The 26,832-nt window shown below is 33.9% G+C and overlaps 1 protein-coding gene across 1 annotated transcript in view; it reads right to left on the reverse strand.

The window, feature by feature from the left end:
* Positions 1–407: 407 nt before the first annotated feature.
* LOC143922317 (discoidin domain-containing receptor 2-like) overlaps positions 408–26,832 on the reverse strand; it is a 189,405-nt gene continuing 162,980 nt past the window's right edge. The window contains exons 11-15 of the mRNA XM_077445543.1: positions 26,190–26,305; positions 25,224–25,400; positions 15,433–15,525; positions 4,228–4,369; positions 408–707 (exon numbers count right to left, since the gene is read on the reverse strand). Coding sequence (XP_077301669.1) covers positions 408–707; positions 4,228–4,369; positions 15,433–15,525; positions 25,224–25,400; positions 26,190–26,305 — 828 coding nt within the window. The remainder of the gene's footprint in view (positions 708–4,227; positions 4,370–15,432; positions 15,526–25,223; positions 25,401–26,189; positions 26,306–26,832) is intronic.

The following is a 26,832-nucleotide window of genomic DNA, read 5'->3' on the forward strand; positions in this document are numbered from 1 at the left end:
TTATTTTTATTTTCAACAGATTTTAAAGTAGAACCACACTAGATGTGTGAAAGTACATATTAAAGGTAGTCGCGACACAAAAAGTGCTATATATTATATCTCGTTACATGAATATGTACAAGTTTTGTCAAACAGTTTATGATATGAGTCCATGGATCCGAGCTGACTTGAAAACTACTTCAATACTTTTTAAACCATTTTTCTAAATCAAAGACGCATTGGAGAGTTAGGCGATTTTGTGTGTAGGAGGGGGGGGGGGGAGGTTAAGTCAGATAGTAAATAGGGGTAGGCGAGGGGGTGGAATTAATTATTTAAGCAGTGTTGTTATTGTGCGTTTGATATTGCGTATGTCAGGTGGTTAATTGGTCTGCTAGCTGTTGAAATCGCTGACAGGCGTTGGCTGGGGATCAGAGATCAGTAGTGGTCGTATATCCAGCATTGGCGCGCTTCAAAAAGAGATACAGGTGTCTGAAAGAGGGTCTGTCGCTAGCCCTGCGCTGCCAACATTGAAGCAGGAGGCCGTGTAGCTCTCGGGGGCACACCGGAGGCCTAGGGGGCGCTCGGCCTCCGCCCCCGCGCCACCTCGCCGCGTTCTCCACCACTTGCTCTGCGGTCAGCTCTCCTAGGGGCTGCTGGGTGCACAGAGTCAGCAACTCCCACAGGGTCACGCCGAATGACCAAACATCGCTCATCGGAGTGTGCTTGCCCTGAAACAATCGAGTCATCAGTCAAGTTTGTACATCGACGGAGAAATTTGTCTTTGAAAATCTCTATATACGAAATTTATTGAAGCTACATATTTGGTATTTGAAGCTAAATGTATTTTGGAGATATTCGAATATATGTACATACAATCACACTGATACCATGTACGTATCAGTTATTGAAATATTATTATATAACTCTTTTTTTTTTCACAGTAATCTTTCTGGGCATGCATACAAAAAATCCTGAAAGTTCCATCGTAATCGGTTCTTTGGTTTAGGAGCCCATTCGAGACAGACAGACAGACAAATATTGATTTTTATATACATATATATAGATTTAGGTTGACCGGAAGTGCTACCTCCGGAAGTGCTAGGTGCTAATATTATTTTTTTTAATAAAACTCAATTAAGAGTTTATGTAAGTTTTAAAATTGATAATATGTATGTATATTCGTATGCAGCGGTGTGCTGGAAGCCGGTTCTATAGAGCCGGTTGTTAAAAAAAATGGGTTGTTGGAATTGTTTGTCAAAAATGGTTAACAATTCAACGTTCAAAAACGAGTTGTTAGCAATTCAACTTGTGTCAGTTTAATAGTGATCTTTAAGCTTTTGAAACTAAGGGGGGGGGGGGGGGAGTCACGACCAAATTGGAAGCTGTAGTTAATTAAATAGTAATTTAGTAATACAGGTTTTTCATTCCAAATTGACCCTTTTTCATCTGAAATTGATCCTTTTTCATTTAAAATTAAAACTTTTTCATTTCAAATTTACCCCTTTTCATTGAATGTCAATTTTAAATGAAACAGGTTTAATTTGAAACTAAAAAGGGTCAATTTGACATGAAAAAGGGTCAATTTGACATGAAAAAGGGTCAATTTGACATGAAAAAGGGTCAATTTGACATGAAAAAGGGTCAATTTGAAAATAGAAAGGGGCAATTTGGAACGAAAAACCTATAGAAAAGTTCATACATTTTGAAAGAAGTTCATTTCGAATTCAATTTCAAATTCATACATTTTGACTTACATACATGTATGTACATATATGTAGTATATTAATATTTTAAAATATGATTGAAAATGAATGAATTATCATGTATGATAATTTTAAACGAAGTCAATTTTTAAGGATTTGAAAGTTGTTCTATTTATCCTAAACGTGTTTTCAATGTACATATTATGTAACTACATGTATCATCATCATCATTATTCACATCCATTCATCATCCAGCACTGGATGAAGGCCTCTCCAACACGCTTCCGCTCGTCTGTTTTCTCAACTCTCATCTACATACATATATGTATGTATGTCACCCCACAAATTTTCATAACATTGCATTGCAGTCTACCCATCTTTGCATTCTCTCGGGGACCATTCTAGCACTTTGTCGATTCTTCTTTCGCCCATTGCGATTTCAATATCTTCACGTCATACTTCTCACCCACGTATCCCGTTTCCTATATTTCCTCGTCATGCCAACCATACAATGTTCCGCAATTCTTTAAGCACATTGGACTTTGTGTGGCATCTTGGCGTTTAATATCGAAGTTTCACTTTCATACGTCATCACTAGCAGAAAAAATTGATCGAATACCTTTTTCTGCAGGCCAAGTGGCATTTTTGATTTAAGAACGTCCAAATGCACTCGATCTTAATTTCATACATCTCTTTATTTCTTCTTCTTAATAAATAATTATTGACTACTTCTACTATTTTTATCATCTAACATTAGTTCGGTCTTATCTAATTGAGAACAACATATTTCAGTGCTTTTTTATGAGCGGAAAGGGGGAATGGTGGCATTTAAAGGTTTAGAAGCAGATAATTCCTCAAATGAGTTTATTTCACATTCTGGGGTACCTCAGGGGTCCAACTTAGGGACATTATTCTTTTTAATTTACATTAATGACATCTCAAAAATAATCAAGTATTCAGACTATCTTTTATTCGCCGATGACCTTAAGATTTTTATGACAGTTAAGTCTCATAGTGACGCAGCCCTTCTCCAATTGGACTTAGATGCGCTGTCAAGTTGGTCTGTCGATAATAAATTATTTTTTAGCATTCAAAAATGCTGTGTTCTCAATGTGGCAAGATCTTCAAATCGCTTGATTTATCCATATCGCCTAAGTGGTGTTGAATTAAAGTTTGTGGATGAATATTGTGATTTGGGGGTCTTGTTCTCGAATAATTTTCAATTTAAACGACACATAGACAATATTTGTTTGCGAGCCACAAAAATGCTGGGATTCTTACTAAGAGTTAGCAAACCTTTCCAGAGTACGTTGGTGCTTAAAATTCTTTATGAAACTTTAGTACGTAGTATTCTAGAATTTTCTTCTATTATATGGAATCCTACCCATATAACTCATTCATTGAAGATTGAGAGAATCCAAAAACGGTTTCTCAGATATCTTTATTTGAAACAGTATGGTTATTATCCTTGGCTATATCCTAGTGCATTCCTATTAGGGGCGTTAGGTTTCAACTCATTGGAGTCTCGTCGGAATATGTTACTGGGAAGGCACTTTTTTAAGCTGTTGAATGGGATAATTCACAATCCTCAGGTTCTAAATGAATTTAGGTTTAATGCACCTAGCAAATTCAGGGACTTGAGATATCGTGATTTGTTTGTTCCTCCTGTGGCTCGCACAAATATGTTGACAACGGCTCCTATATCTAGGGCTATATATCTGCTCAACCGGATTTCTGGTGAAATTGACCTCTTCAATATAAAATATACTAATCTGGTTGAGTGGTTGTTGAGGAATGCCAGTGGTTGATTTTGCCTATTATAAATATGAATGATTGTTATTACTTTATCTATGTTTTTTTTTTTATGATTTTATGATTTTAATGATGTTGTGTCAATATTGTTATTTTTATAAGTTATTATTACTGTTATGATGTTATTATTACTAAATGACCGGCCACAGTGACGCGTTGGAGATCTCTGTAATGTCACTTTGGCTAATATGTTAAATAAATAAATAAATAACCGGTTGATAAAAAATTGGCAACACACCGCTGTATGTAACATATGTAAAGTGTGAAAATTCTCACCCTGAAAACCTCAAAAGAAACCTTATGGGCGAAAAGGGTTAAACATGACAAAGACGTGGGTTTTTCACCGATCGCCGGAAAGGTTAAGAGTGGGTCGCGTTTAACTAATTCGTTGATTCGATATTTCTTCCCGATCCCCCTGAGAAGATTATCGGGATAAAAGTGGGACGCGACTCATTTTTATTTCACCACACGAGTAGCAAAAATCCTTTCGGGATGGACTTGAACACCCGGAAAATTGAAATTGTGAACAAAATTGAACAATAAGAATTTTTCACTCAACTGCAATTTGAGCTTATTTCATTTTGACACGTCTATGTATTTCTTTTGCTGCAGGAAGCGCCACAAGTTTCGCTGGAATCGTCTCAACGGCGGGTTTACGATTTCACATTTAACCCGAAGTTAAGCGGGGCGAGATTTTATTTCGAGTAGCGGAAAATTACATTCTGTAACTCACCAATAGGAGACTTTCCCAGGACATCCATCGAATCGGTAGGCGAGCTTTGGTGTCGCTCGTGTAATAATCTTGATCGTAGCGGTCGCAGTACATTGCGTGGTCTGAAATCCTAACGTTGAAATCCTTGCCTAGTATGCAGTTCCTGAAAAATAAATTAAAGGAAAAATGGGCGATTAGTTTTTTAAGCTGATTTTTATGAAATTAGTGTGGGCTAAAATCAGTAACTATAATAAATTACATATAACAGTCAGGTCAATATTTATATTAATATAAGTAGTTTGTGATTTGATTTATGGAGTACTTTTATTGTATAATGCGTAATCCTTAAACCGGTTGACTCGTAGGCAACTTGGTGGGTGACTGTATTGCGCGACCCGATCAAATGTACGCAGCTGTATGGAGCGTGCCACACCAGTAAACTCATTGGTTTCCCAGCGAGATCAGTTGCTGGCGTTCGGTCTGGTCACAGTGATTTTATTGCTCGAGTGACTGGCGTGATTTCTCAAAATATATTGTATAGCGTTGTATTGACGGGTGCCACACTTGGCGGTTAGTAAGGGACAGCGATCGGTTTCTATTTGGGCAAAAAAATGTTAACCTTTTTTTTGGTAATAGTAATTGAAAATAGTCAACCCTTTTTCCTGGGAAATGGAATCACTGATCTTTAGTGATTAGTTGGCGGTGGCCAGGGCCGTGCGGTAGATTTTCTCAGTATGATGCAAGTTTTCAAAATGCCGCCCCCAAAATGTTTTTTCTAACCGTCGATTGTAATTAAAAAAATTTACGAATAATATTTTTATTTTGAAAATATCAACTATTTTCAAATAATTATATCAACTAGAGACACTCAACTATAATAATCTATTATACTAGTTATACCTAGAGGTAGGATAGTCACAGTGCTATCCATTGTTCGGAAAACCTTTAACAATGCATTTACAACCTTTGAACAATACACGGCCCCCTCAGGCTCCGGTGACTAGTTATACCCTTCTAACTTTAACTAACTAAAATTCGTTAATTAGGTAATTTGGGATGCGTAGTCTATCTTTGCATTTGTATCTGATTTATTTTCCTTGAAGTCCTGCGGCGAGCACTCGAAATCAAAAGGTACCGAAAGCGCTTAGGCAGTGGCGTGCGATAAATCATAAGCCGTATACATCGATATCGGAATAACATAGACTCAAATAGAAAAGCGTTGCGTTAAGATTTTTAATTATTGAATGGTTTAAATTGTATTTTGATTTCGCTGCTTATGCCACCCCCCCCCCCCCCCCTTAAGGTGCCGCCTGATGCGGTCGCATCACTGTATCATAACACGGCACGGCCCTGCTGGCGACTACATACATACATATATAGTAAAAATAAATGAGAGTGAAAAAAATGACTTTGACCACTGTCTAAGTGAGTTGTGAAGAGGCGATATAAAGCCGCGTTTGGATAACAAGCTGTCACCGCTCTGATCTGACACAAGATTCCGATGTAATTTTTAATGAGTTCGTTGATGATTAAACTACATAATGTTTATTCAGCAACTCAACCGCCTTAAGATATTAAATCGATGATAAGATATGTCTATGAAAATTTGAATGAATTTGATAATGTTTAGATTCCCCTAACTTCATGTTGGAGACATTACATTATTAAAATGTTATCCCGCTCCGTATGTTGGTAAGATATCAAAGCGACATGAAGAGTGGAAGTAGTTCAAAATCAGATCATATATTTTTGACGGGCAGAGCTGTCACTGAACTAAGCAGAGTGAAGCTAATATAAAGCTTGATACTTTTACTGTCAAATTCTAATCAAATGTATTGGACATATGCATATATGTACATATGTAGATGATTCCCTACATATTATTATACATGTTAATATACAATTATATACATATGTATGTGCATATATAATTATTTTTCATAAATGTATCCAGTTTCATACCATGAACTACATAGGTATCGTGTAACACGCTCTCCTCGCTTTACAGTTAATTTACGAGGACGAACACGTGTTTCGGTTCGCAGCCTGAAAAATAAATTAATTTAACGGCAGTCCCATTAAAAGAATGGCCTATTTTTTACATGCGATGGCCCCGATTCACCTGCGGACTGTTTGCTCGACCCTCTCGAATATTCTATAATATGTACACAGTTATAATGTGTATTAATTTCATATTAACCATTTAATCTGAAAGCGGAGTAAGTCCATATAAAATATGATAAAAATCGAGTCTCTCGAACTCAAAGATACAATGTTTTCAAATATTGAAATGTATAATATACTAGTTGTGCTACCCGGCTTCGCTCGGTATTATTCGGCGATAGCAGCAGAGACCGCCCGCTTTTCCGTACAGTACATCTAAAAAATCGAACCACGAAAAAAATCTTCATTTGCTTTTTTATTTAATTTATATATGGTATAACCCGACTTACGACGGGGAAACTTTCTTGCACTAAGTTGAATTTCATACAAAACGTCAAAATATTAAGACAATTTATCGAATTTCTCGAAAATATACGCCATTTAACTTCTTCAAGGGCAGTGGCATAACAGCAGCCCATGATTTAATGTTTATAAAATTTGATAGTTGTTTAAAAAATAATTTTCTAAAAACCGATGATTATTTTTAAGTCGAGGACTACCTGTGTTTGAATCGAAAAAAAAAAAAACTTCATCTATTGTTACTACGTACATAGATAAAGTAATTAACGACAGACCAATCACAAACGTCAAACGTCCGACCAATCATAATCACAAACCACCTGACCGATCCAGCCAATCAGAAACGACTTTGACGACAGCCAATCGAATTACAGACGCCGTTTCGGTTTTGTATATAATATTTAGAATGAATTTGCTCAAATTTATCATTATTTTTTGCCAAATGAAATGTTATAATAAATACAAGTGTATGTATGTATGTAAGTGCATAACCGATCAAGGTCTATTTATATTATCCAGCACTGCACGGAAACAGCCCGGCACAGCAGTGAACGGAAAAGACTACTGCTATTCACACAGCAGCGCACATTTCAGCAAATTCAGACTTGTTTTGGGCGAGTGCAAGGCAAAATCTGCTTACCTTACAGAGCGCGACGATACGGCGCAATATTGCTTGCGTCGTATCGTCGAGTCATTATTGTCACAATATGTAGCATATGTTAAAAGGAGCCATCGTTATAATTGGTTTTCGAGGATTATCTCCAGGCTTAAGTGCTGTCGGCTAACAATGGAAACCCCCGAATGGAATTAGTGGTTGGTAACGGCACTCGGTCGTTTCCCACTAAAGTTCTCAGAACTGACAGCGCGAGACCGTGGGACTGAGTGTCTTGGACCGTGGGACTGCATTTCCGTGTACGCGCCTAAAAAATGGGGAAGTAAACGGACGTCGAATATGCAGTGAGCGACCTGCCCTTTATAAGCAGGTACTTAGGCCATATCAAGACATTCTGGACTGAGCACTGGCAGTGCGTGGATCTCCTTAATCACCCAATAAATGTTGTGAAGTGAGTTTGGCCTTTTATTTGGATCCTCCACCCACCCATACGCAACAATATGACGTTTCTGAAAATAATCATATGCGCATGACAACACTTTGATTAGTATCATGCTCGAATATTTCCACAGTGACCAAAGCAACCGGTTTTGCTTGATGCGTTCCGGTCACATACACTACTGTATAATATGAATAGATCCTGGCGGTTACTGCTATTACTTATGAACATATTACGGAACATATGAATGTGTCTATATATGTTTATATGTATAATGTACTAAAGAATATTGTTCGTACTGCTGTTTACGTGCAGTTCCCGGTTTCTACTGTGTCAGTATGAATGTACCTTTATTTGGATGAATCATTGGGTAGACTTATGTACATATGTACATACATATAACGTTATTGGTAGCCAAAGGATCGTGTAAAAGAAAGATACATGCTTGGGGATGTATTATGTGATGTTGGGGGATATGCAATTCAGCAATGGGGTATCAGGCTGCAAAAGGTTCCTTTGGGATGCACTACGAGTACTTTGTTCGAATACAACAAATATACGAACACGAATAGTGAGTCGGTCCAATTAACGTGAAAGCCAGGTGAATAGATCCTTTTCTGTCGTCCTTACATTCGAAGTGCATCGTTTTTGGCGAACTAATTGGTTCGTTTGATGCTAAGAGCTACATAGTATGTATCTGTATCAGTATCAGCTCTATGTATGAATGTAATTTGTGTCCAATTAATGTGCATATGGTATATTTGGTATTCATCTGAATTTGTTGGGGCTGCTTCCTTGCTTTTTGGTATGAAAATCATTATAAGCAGTGCGTTAAAAATAAATAAATACCGTGTCTTTTAAAGGGTAAAGGGATAGCTTGGCAAAAACCAATTGTTCGTGTCAATGTTTTAAAGCTTACTAAAAGAGATTAAATTTGAAAATTATATATCAATTTCCTTTAGCTGCAAGATTCTTTCATTTAAATTTCCAACTAGGATTTCACTCGGCGAAATTTTAATAAATGCTTTTGGAACAGAATTGATTTGTGAACGTGATTAGAAGTCTAACTTCTAAATATTGTATTGCGAATAGAGAAATGGGATGTTATTTTGAAAAAATACTAATATATGCTTTGACAAAATATTTAAACAGGAATAAAATGCATAGATTAGTTAGTCACTTTAGCCAAATTTTAAATGTCAATTTATCCCAATTCCAACAACTTTCCGGGCTTATATTTATGGACGATCTATAACATGATAATATATGAAAATATCGAAATATGACATGAACATGTATCGGCTAGTTTATATGGATTCTTCGACACTTATTTGTATGGAGTCAACAGTTTGACCCGCTATTCAAAGAAGTCGTTAAGTGTATTATAAATTTAAAATTAAAGTTGAAGTATGCTGAAAATATCGTTCTTATACCTGAGACTATTTCGGAATACAAATGTTGATTTATAGCTGAAAACGAGAAACCCATTTTTTTCACTTGACAAATTATTTGAGTACATATATAATATTTCAAAGCTTTAAAAATTCTTTTTTTTTTTTTGGCACTCGTTCATTGGTTATTCGCGCACATTATTTTGTAATTAAGAAATAAATTCGATCAAAATTAATTTAAATAAATTGATTAAATTAATTAATGATTCAATGAAAATTAACCTATATAATTAGTTATATTTTATTATTGGTAATTCATTGCTTAAATAAATCAATTCCATCAGGGGCGGGAATTTCTTCTTCAGAAGTGCCGGCCCATTAGCAAATGTCGGTATTTTTGAAATGCGAAATCACAAAGAGAGACACGATCGTTAGCATTTGTTATTCAAAACTTCAACTGGAAAAAAATAGCTTAACCAATGATTTACATTTTATCTATTGTAGTAAAAAATATTTAAAATAAATGATACTCGATATTTCTTTATACGATATGTATACACATTCGCATATATGGCTTAATATCCATTACTGGTTTTGAATAAATTATTATGGGAGTTTAAGGGGGTAAAATTCCAGTGTGCATCGGCACGTCTGTCTGCAAGTTCTCGAGGCGTAATTAGAGCGTAGACCTAGAACGTCGAATGTCACGCTCGGAACATTAGCGCCCCCAAATGTCCCGGTTAAAATAAACAACGGGAGCGGCTAATGGGGCGCCGCCCTGGGGCGGCACGCACTGTCGCCTCTTTACGCCAAACGCCACTCTTAAATCGCTTCAATACATAGTTTCGAATTTTACTTATACAATCTTGCGATTGTAGAGGTAACTATATACCTACATACATATATATATATATATATATATATATATATATATATATATATATATATATATATATATATATATATATATATATATATATACATAAAAAGATTAATTCGGGAGGTTCACACGAAACCACTGTTCACTCCAGAATACTTGATCTACCGTGTGTACCTCATTATAAAGGACAAGTTGCCCATAATAGAATCCCTGATCCGTTGGCGTGTCTATTGTACGCGTTCGTCCCACACTCGCCCCGTTCTATGAGAACTTCAGTGCATCCTTTGTTCGGGCACTTACTTTGTCCCGTTAGCTTAATCCGGGGTATCTTTTGTTCACCCACTAATGAACCTATACAATTGATAATCTCCCATGTTCCCACATTACAATATAATATAAACTACCTATACCTATAGATAAACACAGATTACTTAAACGCAATCTGCTTTAGGTCATCGACTTTAGTGAGTCTTTAATTAATATTATGTATTAGATGTATTATGAGCTTTTATAAGGATTGTAAATAGGTTTTTGAGCTCTTTTTCCTATATGCTGTAGATTAACATTAGAATAATATAATACTATGATTACTAACCATATTAAATTAAATTGTAAAATAGAAAATGATCAGTAGATCAGTAGCTATTAAAATAAATATATGATGTATTGTGAACATAATTTCGTAATAATAAAAAGCATTTAAAAAAAAAAAGAAATACCTATAGATACATGATTTATTTCACAAAGTACCATTATCGAAGTATCATATCAAACGATACAAATCCCAAAGCATGCATATACATATATGTAAATATATCGAGATAACTAGCAGCATTGATTAGTGGTTAGCTTTGAAATCTTAATGTATATATGTATGTATGTGTATTTACTCGTCTCTATATTGAGACATGTAACTAATCTCATTGTCTTATCTTGTATTAAATATCAAAACATCTAATATATAATTTAGAAAAAGACTTTGTATGTGAGGTTTGTTGGGAGCATCGAAAACAAATAAAAGTTTCTATGACGACGATATCGACATCTTTGAATATTCGGTTCAAATAAGTTTAATAAAAAAAAAACAATTGAAGGTTTACTATTAGATTGTTTTGCCATGTTGAAGCCATTTATATTACAAATACCGAGCGAAGCCGGGTAAAACCACTAGTTCTAAATAAATACAGGTTGCATCGTACGTTCAAAGTGTGTTTTTTTACGTACATTTTTGAGTAATCAATACAGGTTTGATATTTATAAATATTTCGGCGTATAAAGATCTACATATGTATGATGAACAAAAGAGCAACTTTAGAAAATAAATAAATTTCAAGGACAGAGCATTGAAGTAAAGGACTATCCTCTTAAATAAGGGACGTATGGTCAACGTGTTTATACATACATAGTATGTATGCATAGAATACGAAGTTTGGCCCAATAGGATTTTCCTCGTACGATATCTTATATTTACACAAGTACAAGCGCATAACATTTAATGAGCAAACAACTGTTACAAAATTTTGCAAGTTTGCAGCAAATATGTATACACATACATTTAAAAGTTAGTATTAAAATTGCGTTCCGTAAAATGAGTCTCGTTTTATGTACATATATTTATAATTTTTGTTCAGATAATCTTAGGGGTAATAAAATATTTTTACATTTACATAAAATGCTATTTTGCCATGTCTAGTCGATTTTTTCAATGATTTTCCTCCTCAAAAATTTAAATTCACTGTGTTTTTTAACGAGCCATTTTTATTTTATTTTTGTAAATGTTCGTGTTAGACTCTATACTTCAAAACACTATATTGCCTCTAACAGTTAGAGGCAATATAGTGTTTGGAAGTATTGCCCGAACAAAGAGCTAAATAGGGAGAAATTTGCGAAATTGTCAAATTCGGAGAGTCTCCGGATATATTTGAATATCTTAGAATTCCAATAGATTAAAAAATATTTTGTAAAAAATTTAAATATAACCAGATTTTTAGATCTTTTAATATAGTATGCGATAAAAACATAACTGCTTTTATAAATCCAGAGAAAATAAAAAAATGGTTACAAAAGTGAGTAATATATGTACATATGTATGTACATATATGTATGTATGTACATGTGACATTTACAATTTTTTGAATATATAAAAATAATATGTATGTACATACATACATACATACGTTTGAGGGTCGTTTTATATTTTGATAATATTTCAACGTAAAGAGAAAAAATTGAAAACTGAACTATTATGCAAAGGTTTTTGACGCCTAATGTGTTTATATATTTTAAATGTAATTTATGTGTAATATATTTTAAAATAAGAAATTTTATTAGATTGAAAGAGGCTAGTAAAATCAATGAATAAAAAAACAACAATTTCGCACAAAAGCGTTTTGATTGTTACAATTATTTTTTTATATATACACGTGTATAAACACGAACGACAAATCCGGCTCGAATTTGCCCGTTTTAACTCTCAAATTTGAGAGGCTTTAAATGGAAGAAGGAAATGCGTCAAATAAAAGAGTCAATAAACATGCAAATTCGCTCAGGGCCGGATCGTTTAATTGTAAGAACAATAAAAGTGGAGTCGTACTTTAATATAAATTCTACATATTTCCATTCTAATGGACCGCCCCCCCCTCATCTGCTTGTGAAAAAGTTGTGAGATGCCCCCCAATCTGAGCACAATAAAGCGCATTTGGTTAGGCGAGCGCGCTTTCAGCGGTTTTTCATTATGCAAGATAGAAAAAGTTGGCGAGCCGCTGTTGTTCTTCTTGTTTTTCTCTCCTTATTTATTTTTTGTTGTTCTCCTTCACATACATAGGTATTGTAATGCGTATAGGCAGTGGCGGTGTTGGAAAACGTTTTTAAATTAATATTCTTTTGATATGGGGAAGAAATAAAAGGAGACGCGGCCGAAGAAAAGAGTGTGCCGAAAGAAAATTCGGGAAAACTTTCAGCTCAGATTACGCAAGCGCGAACGAATTTTTAAAGTCTTACGACAGACAACTTTCATGAAAATTGAAAATTCTCCATCTAAGATCTATGTATGTATATGCGTATAGCTTCAGGCCTGATTTCATATTTGACGAACAAAATAAAATATTAAAACTTTTCTGAACGAGCGACTACTAATGCCTACTATGTACATATACATATGTATCACTTATTTTTGATGTCTTTAAAAAAATGGATATAATACAATACATTAAACATTAATTTGTGCATTAATAAATTCTAATTTTGTGCATTTTTTATACCTATACAACAGAAATACTTTGTTTTCTTATTAAATTTTGAACTTTTTATGTTATTAGAACACATTCTCTAATTCTTAATAAAATCTTACAAATTCATTAATTGAATTGAAAAATAATAATGCTTTTTTGTTTAATACATAAAAATGAAAAAAAAAAACCAATAAAGTATACTATGTATATAAAATATCAAATAAATAGAATACATAATAGATAATGTCATGCGTCCACATCCAGCACCAATATATAAAAAATAGATGTAAATTCAAAACATTCTGAAATAATTCTGAATAAACAAACATATCAAAAGATGCCTCGGCATGTGAGCGAATATTTTTTGTTTTGTCTTTTTGGGTGTGATAAATTTGAGGGGCTCAGAATTCGCCATGTTTGACTTGGGGCTTTTGTGCAAAATTTAACAACGTCGTCCTACGGTCCGGAACCATAAGCTTATTAGATACAACTACTTAGGCAAATACCCAAGAAAAAATCGAAAATCAAAATTTCAACATACGAATACTCAAATAAAGTACATACAATATGTATATAAAGAGAAATTGAAAGAAAATACATCGCATCGACGAATTTATATCATACATCCAGTATTCTATTCTATGACAGAATCACTAATAACCATACTAACACACTTGTGAGGAGTCTCGGTGATTACAACAAAATGTCTATATCCTTCAGGTATAAACACAGATTGCCTAAACACAATCTGCCTTAGGTCATCGAGTTGATAGAGTCTTTAATTAATATTATGTATTAGATGTATTATGAGCATTTATAAGAATTGTAAATAGGTTTTTGAGCTCTTTTTCCTATTATGCTGTATGTACATTAACATTAGAATAATATAATACTATGATTACTAACAAAATTAAATTAAAATTGTAAAATAGAAAATGATAAGTAGATCAGTAGCTATTAAAATAGATATAAGATATATTGTGAACATAATTTCGTAATAATAAAAAGCATTTAAAAATGAAAAAAAAAATATCATACATAATTTCAACGAAACTAAAATAATACTTCATTTAATGTTTATTATGCTAACGCGACATTGGGGTGAGATTAGACGCAAAATTTCAATTTTTGTAATGGCTTAATTACATATTTAGCGTAATTTTCCCAAAAACATTTTAGTTTTTTATTACTTGATGCAAATTTCAAAATAATGAGGTTTCAAATAGCTTTGATAGGATTTTATCCCAAGGTTTCCGAAAGTAAAATATTTTTTGTTAAAAAAGCTCATTAATCAAAAAGTAATGGACGCTTATGGTATGTTATTATAATAATCGGTCAGTACATTCAAGTAAGTGCATATGTGATTAGTCAATGGTTAGTAATATGTATATATGAATTAATCAGTATTTTATACTCAGCGGTCAGTATTTTTTTTTTATTAAATGGTCAGATTATTTAAACAGTTTGTTCGTTATTTGCGGAATCAGTTCTATTATGCACAATAAAATTAATGTTTAGATGCAGAAAATTTTATATATTTATAGAGTGAAGATTTTCGTAAAATTATTCACTGATAAATTAACTGACCAAATATTGTCCATTTAATACAAAAGCTACTGATCAACTATCATCAATAATATGTATGTCGAAAATTTACGTATGTAGTTGTCGAGTGAAATGTAAAGCATCACAAATCAATATAAAATTATTTAAAACCCTCCATTGACATTTTTAAATGTATCATCGTAGATTATTATACATATAAGTATTTATTAAAAGACTGAAATGCATTATTTAAATTAACAAATAATTAAAACACACTAATGAAAATGAAATGAATAGTGTGCAAATTTTTAGTTCTGACTATACAAGCGTTCGAGTTAAATAAAAAAACATTTTTCAACCAACTGTGAACACTTATTAAGTAAATAATAATAAACTATAATATATGTAATAATTACATTTATGTACACACATTTACGAGTTGAATTCCCCTAGTACCCTCGTAATGAGGCATGTTAGGCAACGTGTACTTACCTAAGGGTGAGTGTGTACGTAGGGGATGGAAGAAACTACTTCGTTCTCTTTAGTACAATTCCATGTTAATACGTATTGTTACTAACTTAACTACAGCGAATGTTGAACTTTAATTTGTATTAATGCTATTAAAATTAAATAATTATAATTCAATTTTGGTCGAATCAACTCACCTGGCAGCCAAGTCTCTATGCACCAGATTTAAAGATTCTAAGTATGACATTCCCGAAGCTATCTGCGTTGACAGATATATAAGACAGCCGTAACTGAAACAAAAACATAATATGCATATTAATGATAAAATATTTACATGTATTTTTAAATAATGTATTAATACTGTTAGCTATGTACATTCAGATCAACTGCCTTCTGTAAGTTTGTCAATTTATCCAAATTAATTGTTATTAAATATAATCAGCATCGAAAATAAAGTATGGAAATAAAGTAAAATAAAATAAAACATTAACAAATTATAGTACGAGAACACATATACATATTATCTCAAATTAAACAATCCCTCAAGCAGATCGGCATATTTTAGATTAAAAAAAATCAAAAATAACACCAATATGTTTGAGTAGCTGTATTGCCCTTATGATAGGTAACAAAGCTATCTAATTAGTACGTGCTATAGGAGAAGATAACAAATTGTGGCATTTAATGTATTGTAGCATATGCTAAAAGGAGCCACCGTTATAATTGGTTTTCAAGGATTATCTCCAGACTTAAGTGCTATCGGCTAACAATGGAGTCCCCCGAATAGACTTAGTGGTCGGTAACGGCATTCGATCAGTTCCTGCTAGAGTTCTCAGAACTGACAGCGCGAAAGCGTGGGACTGCATGCCGAGACCGTAGGACTGCATATGCATCTGGTACGTGACTATAATAATAGGTAAACAAACGCGTCGAGGAAGATGCAGTGAGTGACCTGCCCTTTATAAGCAGGTACTTAGGTCATATGAAGGCATTCAGGACGGAGCACTGGCAGTGCGTGGATCTCCTTAATCACCCAATAAATGCTGTGAAGCAACTTTGGTCTTTTTTTTGGATCCTCCATCCACCCCTACGCAACAGTATATAGGTATCCCGACTTAAGTGCGCAGTATAAAACCGCGCCGACATAATAGCGCGGTTTCAAAGCCGCGCGAGATATAACAGCACGAGACAAACTCGCGAACCAAATTTCAAACGTCAAGGCGATGATTATTATTTGATCTTGAAATATGTAGTTTTGATCGTTGATGAAAAGATGGTCCTTGATAGAGCGATGGTCAATATTAACACATGATTTACTGTTATTTGAAAAGAAATCTTGAAAAAAACTTAACCGAACGGACATTACGTCATTTCTAAATTAAAAAATTCGCTTGTTTTTATTGTGCCCTAACCCAATGATACTCAAAATATTCGTGCCACAGACACTTTTCGTCGAAAAGATTAAATATGCTGCTTTCTAATAATAGTGATCAGTTGATCTGGTGATTTTTAATCATTTGGTAGTATTACGTCAAAGTTTAAATTGGTTGGGTGCAACATGCTTGGAATTTTGTATGAGGCTCTGAAAGTATTAAACTATTATCAATACCAATGATTTTAACAAAAAAAATAAGCATAAGACAATATCGTGAAAGCGATATAATGAATCTACATATGTTTGTACAACAGCGAACTTAGACTTCTTCATTGTCGAAGGAAATTGTATGCAAACTAGCGCAGCGCATACATTCTTTTAAATACGTTTATGCAATGGTTTAGTCTACGTCAGCCTCAGTATTTCCTTATGTAAGTTGTAGCCTACGAATAGTGAAATTTAATTCTTCTTTTGATTAAGTGGTTCTTTGTTATTAAGCTCGAATGCATGATTCTCAAGTACTGTGAATTATTCAATAGCTTTTATCTACATACACATGCCTCATGAAACAATTATCTGAATAAGCGTATTTAAAATTACCAAACCTTAAAATTGATCCGATAATTTTCGACTTACATAGGTACACATTTCCGTTAAATAGGACTTGCCTCGCTCAGCTGAAAATACTTATTCGCAACTTGTAAATATTATTCCGACTAAGCATTCGATGAACTGGAAATTTTGATTTATACGCGCACTCAACCGTTTCGCATAATTATTTGGAAGCTGCGGAGAACGTGTGAGATGTGTGTATTGTATATATGTATGTACATACATACGTAAATATTATAAATATATAAGGAGGGAGAGAGTTGGAGAGACGGACGGAACTGGCAGGGGCTCTGAACCTTTTTCTCCCAAGAACCAACATAAGATGCCACTTAACTTTAGGCGACAGACTCGACGCTAAAAGCTACTTTGTTTGCAACCGAGCGTAGTCTGAAGTAAAACAAGTAAGCGCATACAAATACTTCACTTTGAGTAGGTACACAAATGAACGGTTTTCATTTAACCCTTTGCTTTCTGTTCACACCTATCCAGCACGAACCGGCAGCAGCAGGTATCCTGCCAGTACGGACAGTATTCTTTGGTACATTCTATAATATATATGGACGCATATGAATGCGTGAATGGGCATGCGCGAATGGAGTATGAATGCGTCCAGCTGACCTACTTAACAGACTAACACAGCTGGACAGGGAAAGTAGGACTAAAACTAACGTAGATAAGACCAGACTAACGTTCAATAGTTATTGCATGCCTGATAGCATCTCGTTAGATGATAAACCAGTACATAGAAGTAGTAAATAATTATTTATATTTAGGTCAAATAATTGACATGTCCGGTAGTCAAGATGAAGAGATAAAGAGACGTATGAAATTAGGATGAAGAGCATTTGAACGAATGAATGTTCTTTTTAAATCAAAAGTGCCACTCTGCCTGAAGAAAAAGATCTTCGATTAATGCGTTTTGCTAGTAATGACGTATGCATGTGAAACTTTGACACTGAAAAATCCAATGCAATCAAAGAAGTATGGAATGCTATATGTTCGGCATAACAAGGAAAGACAGGAAGCGGAACACGTGGGTGAGTAGTATAAGGGTAGTGGACATAGTGGATAGAGTTGTGAGACTGAAATGACAATGGGTGGGCCACGTGGCTAGAAGAATGGATAAAAGATGGACAAAAGAAGTGCTTGAATGGTACCTGAGAGAATGAAAAAGGGTAAAAGGAAGACCGCAGGGAAGATGGGTAGACGAAATTAGGAAAACGCTTGGGGTAAGATGGATGAGAGTTGCTTTCGGCTTAGAAGACGATAGATAATAGTAAATTAATGTGTAATTATTATTTTATTTACCTTATTTTTACCGGTGGTAAAAAAAATCAGTTTATAAAAGTTGGCGGAAAATTACAATCTTTAGCCATGCTATTTGTGACCCCAAGTATCGTCTTCTACATGCAATAATGGAGGGGAAAGTATAAGGCTAACGGTGGCTTGGGAGACAGAGGGTCTCTTGACTCTAATATATCTAAATATCAGGTCATGGATGGGACTCGGACTCGAAAAATTGTTTCGCCTTGTCCAGGACAGATCGAAATTCGTACTGGCTATAAATAATGTTTGCCCATGGTATTCGCCAAATACGGATTTGACATAAGAAGAAGAGATCTTGGAAAAGAAGATGGAATTTTTCAGTGAAAGCATCAAAACTGAGGATACATTTGAATATTTCAACATTTAACTCAAGTAGTTGGATTGATCGTTGACAATCGTTGTCACTTTTCGTTGGTGCGAATTTTGCTTTTGTGGCAAGAGCTCCAAATGCATTTAATGCAATTGAATGTATAGTAATTAAATTTGCACGTCCAATCGACGACGAGCGCGTTTGTTAGTAGTGTTGCAATTATTTGACTCAAAATCGAAACCACAATCGAATCAATCGTTGTTGCGTTGCATTGTGGTTGTTGTTTTTTTTATGCTCATTTTACAAATTCGAAACCGGCTGGCCGATTGTAATTGTTTCCTGTTGATTAAAATAATGATGTCAATATTCATTCACAAATGTATGTAATTAGCAGTTTCCAATACACAGTTAACCACTACAAAACGAATTTAAAACCAAATTACTCGCATAAAATTTATATTTCATGTATATTTCAATTAAAAATGACTCCAGTATGACAAAATATGCCCCAGCGCTACAAACGATTGCAAACCAAGCGGGCGCATGCTCATTTCATACTTTTGTCCTTGCTTTTAAACTTGCCAAATGTGAAATATCCAACTCAATTTTAAGAATTGCCAATCAACAATGTATGTATATCGAAACGTCATCTGCGCAACCTCATGAATATCTCGTCTTTCATACATGCTGAAATTCAATCGAAATGAGCATGCAACCGGGTGGTTTGCAATCATTAGTAGCAAATCTAAAATATGCATGTGATTAAAATATTAACCGCCACATATGTATGTATTAATAGATTTGTTCTCTGTGTTGATCCCTGATTACGTTTTATTCACAATATTCATATGTACATACATATGTATATTGTGAATGTATATTCCAAGTGAAGAAATTGTATTGAGAAGGTATTTCATCTCTAGTGGTTTTTCATTTGCCTTCTGAAGTGGAAAGATTTTTGGATTTTAGAATATATTCGGACACTATTGCAAACTATGTATGTACTGTTGTACCCATTGATTTCAACGGATGGTTTTGGAAAGGAATTGATACACTAATTAAAATAAAGTTATACGTTGTATATAAATATAATGTAAGTTAATTTATAGGTTCACGCACGTATTGATAGTAAAATGTTGAGTGAGTTCGAAATGATGAATGAATATGTATGTGTGTGTGTCTTCGTGGATGTGTGTATGTGTGTACGCTTCCACGTAGCGCATCTGATGCTGACGTCACCCGTCACTCGGCGCTCAATATCAGGAGCACATGCCAGACGCTCCAACCCCCCACTTACCCGCGTTTCTTCGACATTATCGCTCGTCACGCCACATCCCTACAGCGGATGCTTAAATTGCACTCATTCGTCAGATTGTATCGTCAGGGCTCTAATTGGTCAAACTTTATAGTTCACGTGAATCACTTCACGCTGATTCGTTGTGCGCCTGGTTCGCGTGTATTTATTTTATCAAATATCTCTAGACACAACTATCTCTATACAACATACATACATACATATATCCTGGCATTTTAAAAGTTGTTTTTTTGAAATCTCTATACTTGTCGATGCGTCCGCAACTTACACACATACATACATACATCGCGTCCGTTTTTATATATATTATTATCCTTATAAAAATAAAATAATAGCATACAATTTAATTAAATATATTATTAATATAGCTAATACTCAACAATCTAAAAGTGCATAGTTTTGCAATTTCACAAAATTCCGCAAACTTCGCCTCGGTTACAAACCACGACATAGTATTAAGAACGTTTTGCTAAAGTTCAAACGGTGGATGTTGGCATAACAGTTTTCCGCAAAATTGATGAATTCTGAAATTGCATTCAGACACTTAAAATCATCCTCTATAGACGATGCATCGAAATTGAATGCTTTCAAATCGCTTTACGCATTGAAAGGCTTTCGCGTACCGCATTGCAAAGCTCAACAACCACCAATCAACGGATTTGGACAGGTTTTCAAATGGAAAAAAAGAGAGATGTGTGCTTCAAAGTTGTCAAACGATTGAACGAAAACAAAAACGACCGTTTGACGGAAACTAAATGACCATTCAAATATGAAGAGAAGAATGTCACTTGCCGTTGATTGCTTCCGTTCGGATTCCATCATAATACATATCCATACATATACCATTAGACTGCATTTGTGAAATTTGTTTATGACTAATATGTGATGAACTCAAATTCTACTTGTTGGTAAATTTGTGCATGCAAACTTTTGTATGAACAGTTGAGGTAGCGAAGCGTGATTATTTTCGAAATTGAATTATGCGGGGAAAATCAGAGTGTTTCATTGAATACTGGTAAAAACATAACGGTTAATTAAAAGCACACTCCATTTATTTTTCCTCATTTTATTTTCCAAGAATCGAACACTGGCGATTCAAATACAAAAATAACTTTTTGGATAGGTCAATTCAAATTTTGACAACAGAACAGAAACAAACAGAATTATCATGCTAAATAAAACACAATTCAGAATGCCTGAATATGTGTGATTTAATTTGCCATATAAATATATTATGAATTTGAATTATCGTACAGAAATTTGTAAGTTCGATTGCCTCTCAGCCTGTTAAAATCAATTAATGTAATTAGTTAATTAAATTCATTCGTATGTACTACTTAAAATTTAGTACACAAAATGGAATGAATTGGTTAAACGGTTATGTATGTAAATTTTAAGTGATTTTCCCGATAGTTTTGAGTATTTCTACGTTGGCAGACGTGGTTTGAATATTATCGAGTCCCCTTTCAGAATTTGCTGATTTTATCTGAATTGATTGATGAGACGGTTCCGTGCAATATTGCGACGGTTTCATACGATTGGCACCATCACATTTTCATTCTATCAATCAAATCATTTTCCCTTTTCATTTAGAAGTCAAAATACATATATGAGTACCTAATACCCTGCATACGGTATTTTGATATGCGGATATATTTGTGTTGGAATAGAATTTCAGGAGCAAATAGCTTTTAATTAGTTATCAATTAACTAGTTATCTTGTTACTGATATATGTACATATGTATGTACGTATGTATACCATTTTGAGTAATATTAACTAATACATGTAAATAGTCGATCCGATGAAGTGTGAGACTTACGAGATCCGAGTATTCCGTAAATAAATTAATAACATCAACAACGTACGTATTTTGTAGTAAAATTTAATTTATGTAAATATTTCAAAATACGAAACACGAACTCAAAACTAATAAAAAACAAAAGTCAAATTAAATTGACCGCTATACGTACGAACAATTTTTTAATAGAGTGTAATAGTTTTCATAGTATTGGTTTACTTTCTATATAACCTAGGTATAATGCACCTCTTGTGTCTAATTGAATGTTGTGAGTTGTGGTCTAATTTAATCCATATTCATTCCAAAATAGTCAATCAAATACTCATTACCATACTTAATCAACCTAAGGATGAGAAAATGGAGATAAAAACTAGTATCATTTGCAAATAACTGTAAATGTAGAGTATAGCAAAGAGGAAGAATGATTTAAATAAAAAGGAGACCATACAGTGGAATTATACTCTAACTTAACATTTTTTTTAGTTTGTTCACCTTTCAGCTTCCGAGTTGTTCCAGAAAGGATACCTGAAGTAACATCGAGCAGCTCAAAGAGAACAAGTGCTTTTTTACAAGGCTTTTATTAGCTTTATTCTTCATTTCGAGAAATATGTCGCAAAACTTAAAAAAAAACGTTTTGTATTTTACAATATTTAAAAATACTGGTGGCCCGTAATATGTTTATTCTGCTTTTCTGAGATTTTAGGCATATCGATTTAAAGAAGTGATAAAAATTTTTGAATTAAGTCAAACAGATATAGTGTTTTTGGAACTGAAAATTGGACTTCCGCCACTTTCAAGTATAACGGCTTATATATCCAAAGAAATAGATTTATATATATATATATATATATATATATATATATATATATATATATATATATATATATATATATATACACGATTTTGTGTGGTATTTAATTGGTTTTTTAATACAAACGTTGACTCTTATAATCCTACCCTAACAAATGTAAAATACAATGTTTGTTAGCGGCGATGTCATTTTCATAAATTGTATAAAGAAAAGATGGAAAAGCTGAAGGTAAGATCTGATAGATTCGCAGGTACAACACTAAGCATAAACATAAGGTTCGAGAATTCGGCTTATTTAAATTGATCGAGCGGAAATAACTATCAGCCGAAATCCGCATTGCGAATCCCATCGATTGCGCGTTGAAATTTTCCGCATTTTCCCCGCGCCATTTTGCGCACGGTTTTGTCGCTAACGTGAAATTGCCGCCACGTTTAAAAAGATTATAATAAAATAAAATAACATCAGAAAAAAAAGTCGCGTCTGTCGCGCACGAGAGACGCTTTTCGGGTCGGTCGCAGTATATAGGTCAAAAGTGCTGCATATAAATCAAAAGTGGCGTTCACGTTTTTTTTTTTATTATTATTCCAAACTCATCCCCACCGCTCACACCATGCGCCCACCCGCTGGGTTTTCTTTAATTTTTTTCGTGTAGATGCGCCAGATGGCGAGATAATGGTAACGGGATCCGACCGGTCGCACAAATCATTTTTCAATTTGTGTCGGTAAACATTTCCCTTTGAGGAAAAACTATTATGGCCCGCGTGACGGAAAACTCTATTTTCCCCGGCGTCCGCGCATTGTGCCACCGGTAAATGAAAATTTCCCAGTCGAGAGCGGAAGTGGTGGTAGTCTGCGAGGGTGAGCGGATCGGTTCCCTGAACGAACAGAGCTGGCGTGGGATTGGGGTGGAAAATTTTGGCTGACGAAAGCTTTTTTTGTGATTTTGACCCGAGGCAGATTTAACGGCGTGTAATATGCTCTCTAGCCGTACTGGAATTAAAAAAAAAAATAACATTAAAAATAAAGGTCGCTCAAGGCTAAATATTTGAAAAATAGCATTTTCACTAGCACTTTTGAAAATTTTATCGATCTTAATATTATTTAAAAATGCTGACGCCACATTTTGTATCAACATTTTTGCGAAGCGAAGCTCATACTCTTATGAAACGTTATTTGAATATTTAATAGAAGTCCATCACCTGAATATTTTTTACCTGGAGCAGTTTTGATCTAAAGTATATGAATACAATTTAGTGTATACATATTTATATTACATGTATATTAATAATGAACGCTTGCCTGTTTTTTATGCAAATCTAAAACTTTAAATTTATTACCATCAAATTTGGAATATGTATTATAATTTAGACTTTACGAATTTTAGTATTTTTATGAAACAAATTTTTCGTTAATTATGACAGATATTAAGATTTTGTCATACTATATATTTTTTACCGCAATTATACTAAGCAAGGCCAAGTAAATGTACATATTATCATGAAGACAAAATATGTATGTATGTATATAAAAGTTTAATTTTTCAGATAAAGTACACTTTTATAAACAGACAACTTTACAAAGTTTCAAAAAGAAATAACGTGAGAGAAATTAATTTAGTATTGCTAGAAATATGGTGGAACGAAATATATTTTTTAATAATTTTTAAGCTTAAAGAGAGAAGGGCATTCGAGAAACATTTTTCAAACTTTGTATAAAAGAAAATAAAATAAGAAATATTTTACTTTGAATTTTTAATTTTAATAACATTAAATGATCAGTAATATAATAAAATGTCGCCTTATCTAGACGATTATCGATCTTTACGATCCGAATTTTATTATTTTTTACAACTTTACTTGTACGTACGTATGTACATGTACAAAAAACAAACAACACAAAATTGATTTTGCTTTTGCTTTACTACATATGTACATAGAATGGGTTAGATTTCTATTGCAAACGAACGTTCATGTAATTAAACAAATATTTTACACTCTTCAAGGTCTATTAATACTATCCAACACTGCAAAGTAACAGCACGGCACAGCAGTGCACGGAAAATACTACTTCTATTCATACCATACAGCAGCTCACGTTACTTGTTTTGGCCGAGTGCAAGGAAAAAATAGCTTAAATATATATGTACATACATACATTACGGAGCGCGACGATACGGCGCAATATTGCTTGAATATTTCCACAGTGGCCAAAGAAAACCGTACTGCTGAATAATAAGAATAGATTTTGTCGGCTACTGCTGTTACGTTATATGAATGTGTCCGTATAGAATGTACCACAGAATACTTTTCGTTCTGTTCTGTTCTGTTCTGTTCTGTCTGTTGTGTTCTGTGTTTCAGTATGAATAGACATTTACTCATGTTAATATTGTATTTACATATACATATGTACATATGTATGTTATAATAAATACAATCTTACCTGAGCGTGGAGGACTGCTTGTTGTCTGCCTGGCGACTTAAAAACTCTGGTAGATCTCCTAATTCGGAATGTAAAGTCAAAGCACACGGTGGCTCAGCAGAACAGGCTCCAGCCACTCTTGCCACGTTCGGATCCCTCAAATTCGCCAACCACGTGGTCTCCCTCAGAAACTCTTGCCTGAAAAGCATCACATCAAATTAATGATCGAATTTATCAATTGAAATGGGATTCGATTCGACGTAGAATTCCAGAATATTATCATTTTCGGTGGAAATCATTTCAATACATGGCACGATCAAATGCTCGTCAAACCTAAATCGAATGTCAACAATGACAAAAACAGCACAACAGTGAGACACGTAGCTTTGGTGCAACTACAGATGCATCAATTCATTAAACTGCATTCTCTGCCCCCGAAGGGGATCGAATTGAATCGGCCGTTGCACATACATACAAGTCTGGCAATCAAAATCTAATTGAGAGTCAGATGCAGCGGTGAATGTTGTAATATTGTGAGATTACAAATGTTCATGGGATGCAAATCAAAATACACCTGTAGATTTTAATTTGGTGTATTTTGTAATTTGGAATGACGTTTAATGTAGTTTCAACATTTACATATTTTAAAAATTGTATTATATTAATGTTCTACATATATTTTTGGTCTAAAAAAAATTCCACATCCATCTTTGTGTATAAACTTTTAAAAACTACGCTTTAAAAATAAGGCTAGAAATGTGAAATTAAATTGATTACATATATTTCATCCTTCTTTGATATAAAATATGATAAATTAGTAGTACCCATACCGCGCAAAATGGAAAATTTTCAAAATGATTTGAAGACTAGGAATTTTAGATCAATTTTTTGCGAAGTGGAAGATAGAAGAGGTTTGTAAAAAAAAAGTAATTTTCATTATATTCACAACCAAATTTCCTATCCTAATCATAATAGCATACAACTTACTTAATAGTCTCAGAAGTTCCCCTCCATAAAGATTTGACAAGAACTCGTTGTTTTTTGTGAAACGTTGAACAACCATTTGTATAATCACCACCGCTGTCAGTCTCGCATAGGTGAATCTGCAACAAATAAATTGAATCATTAAAAAATCATATTTTCAAATAACGGAAATCAATTTTAAACATTAAACAAGAACAGGTCACGAATATAAGCCGCGTGGGTGATAATGAACTAACACTGAGTAGTATGTATGTACTCGTGTCATACCTACACTAGTCTTATCACATTGATGATAAATCGCACACGCCAGTCATGGGAATTTATAGAGAGTGAATTATAATATAAAGCCTGTTTTTTTTAAACGATAAGCATTTAGTGAGCATTTATTAGGACATCCGCATGCAAACACGCACCCATTCCCTGGGGTGTGGACCGTGAATATCGCGTGTTGAATCCGATGCAACACGTGTTGGATGGATTCCACTTTAAAATTTCGCAATGTATGAATTTGGAAAGTAGATAAATCTGTAATTGAAATTATGTAATAGGAACAACTGAAAATGACACCAACAAAAATTGAGCTATGGATAGTCATTTAATAAGACCATATTGTCTCGTATTCTAGGTACATATGTACATAGGTCAC

This window comes from Arctopsyche grandis, chromosome 2 (assembly GCF_051622035.1).
Source record: "Arctopsyche grandis isolate Sample6627 chromosome 2, ASM5162203v2, whole genome shotgun sequence".
NCBI lineage: Eukaryota > Metazoa > Arthropoda > Insecta > Trichoptera > Hydropsychidae > Arctopsyche > Arctopsyche grandis.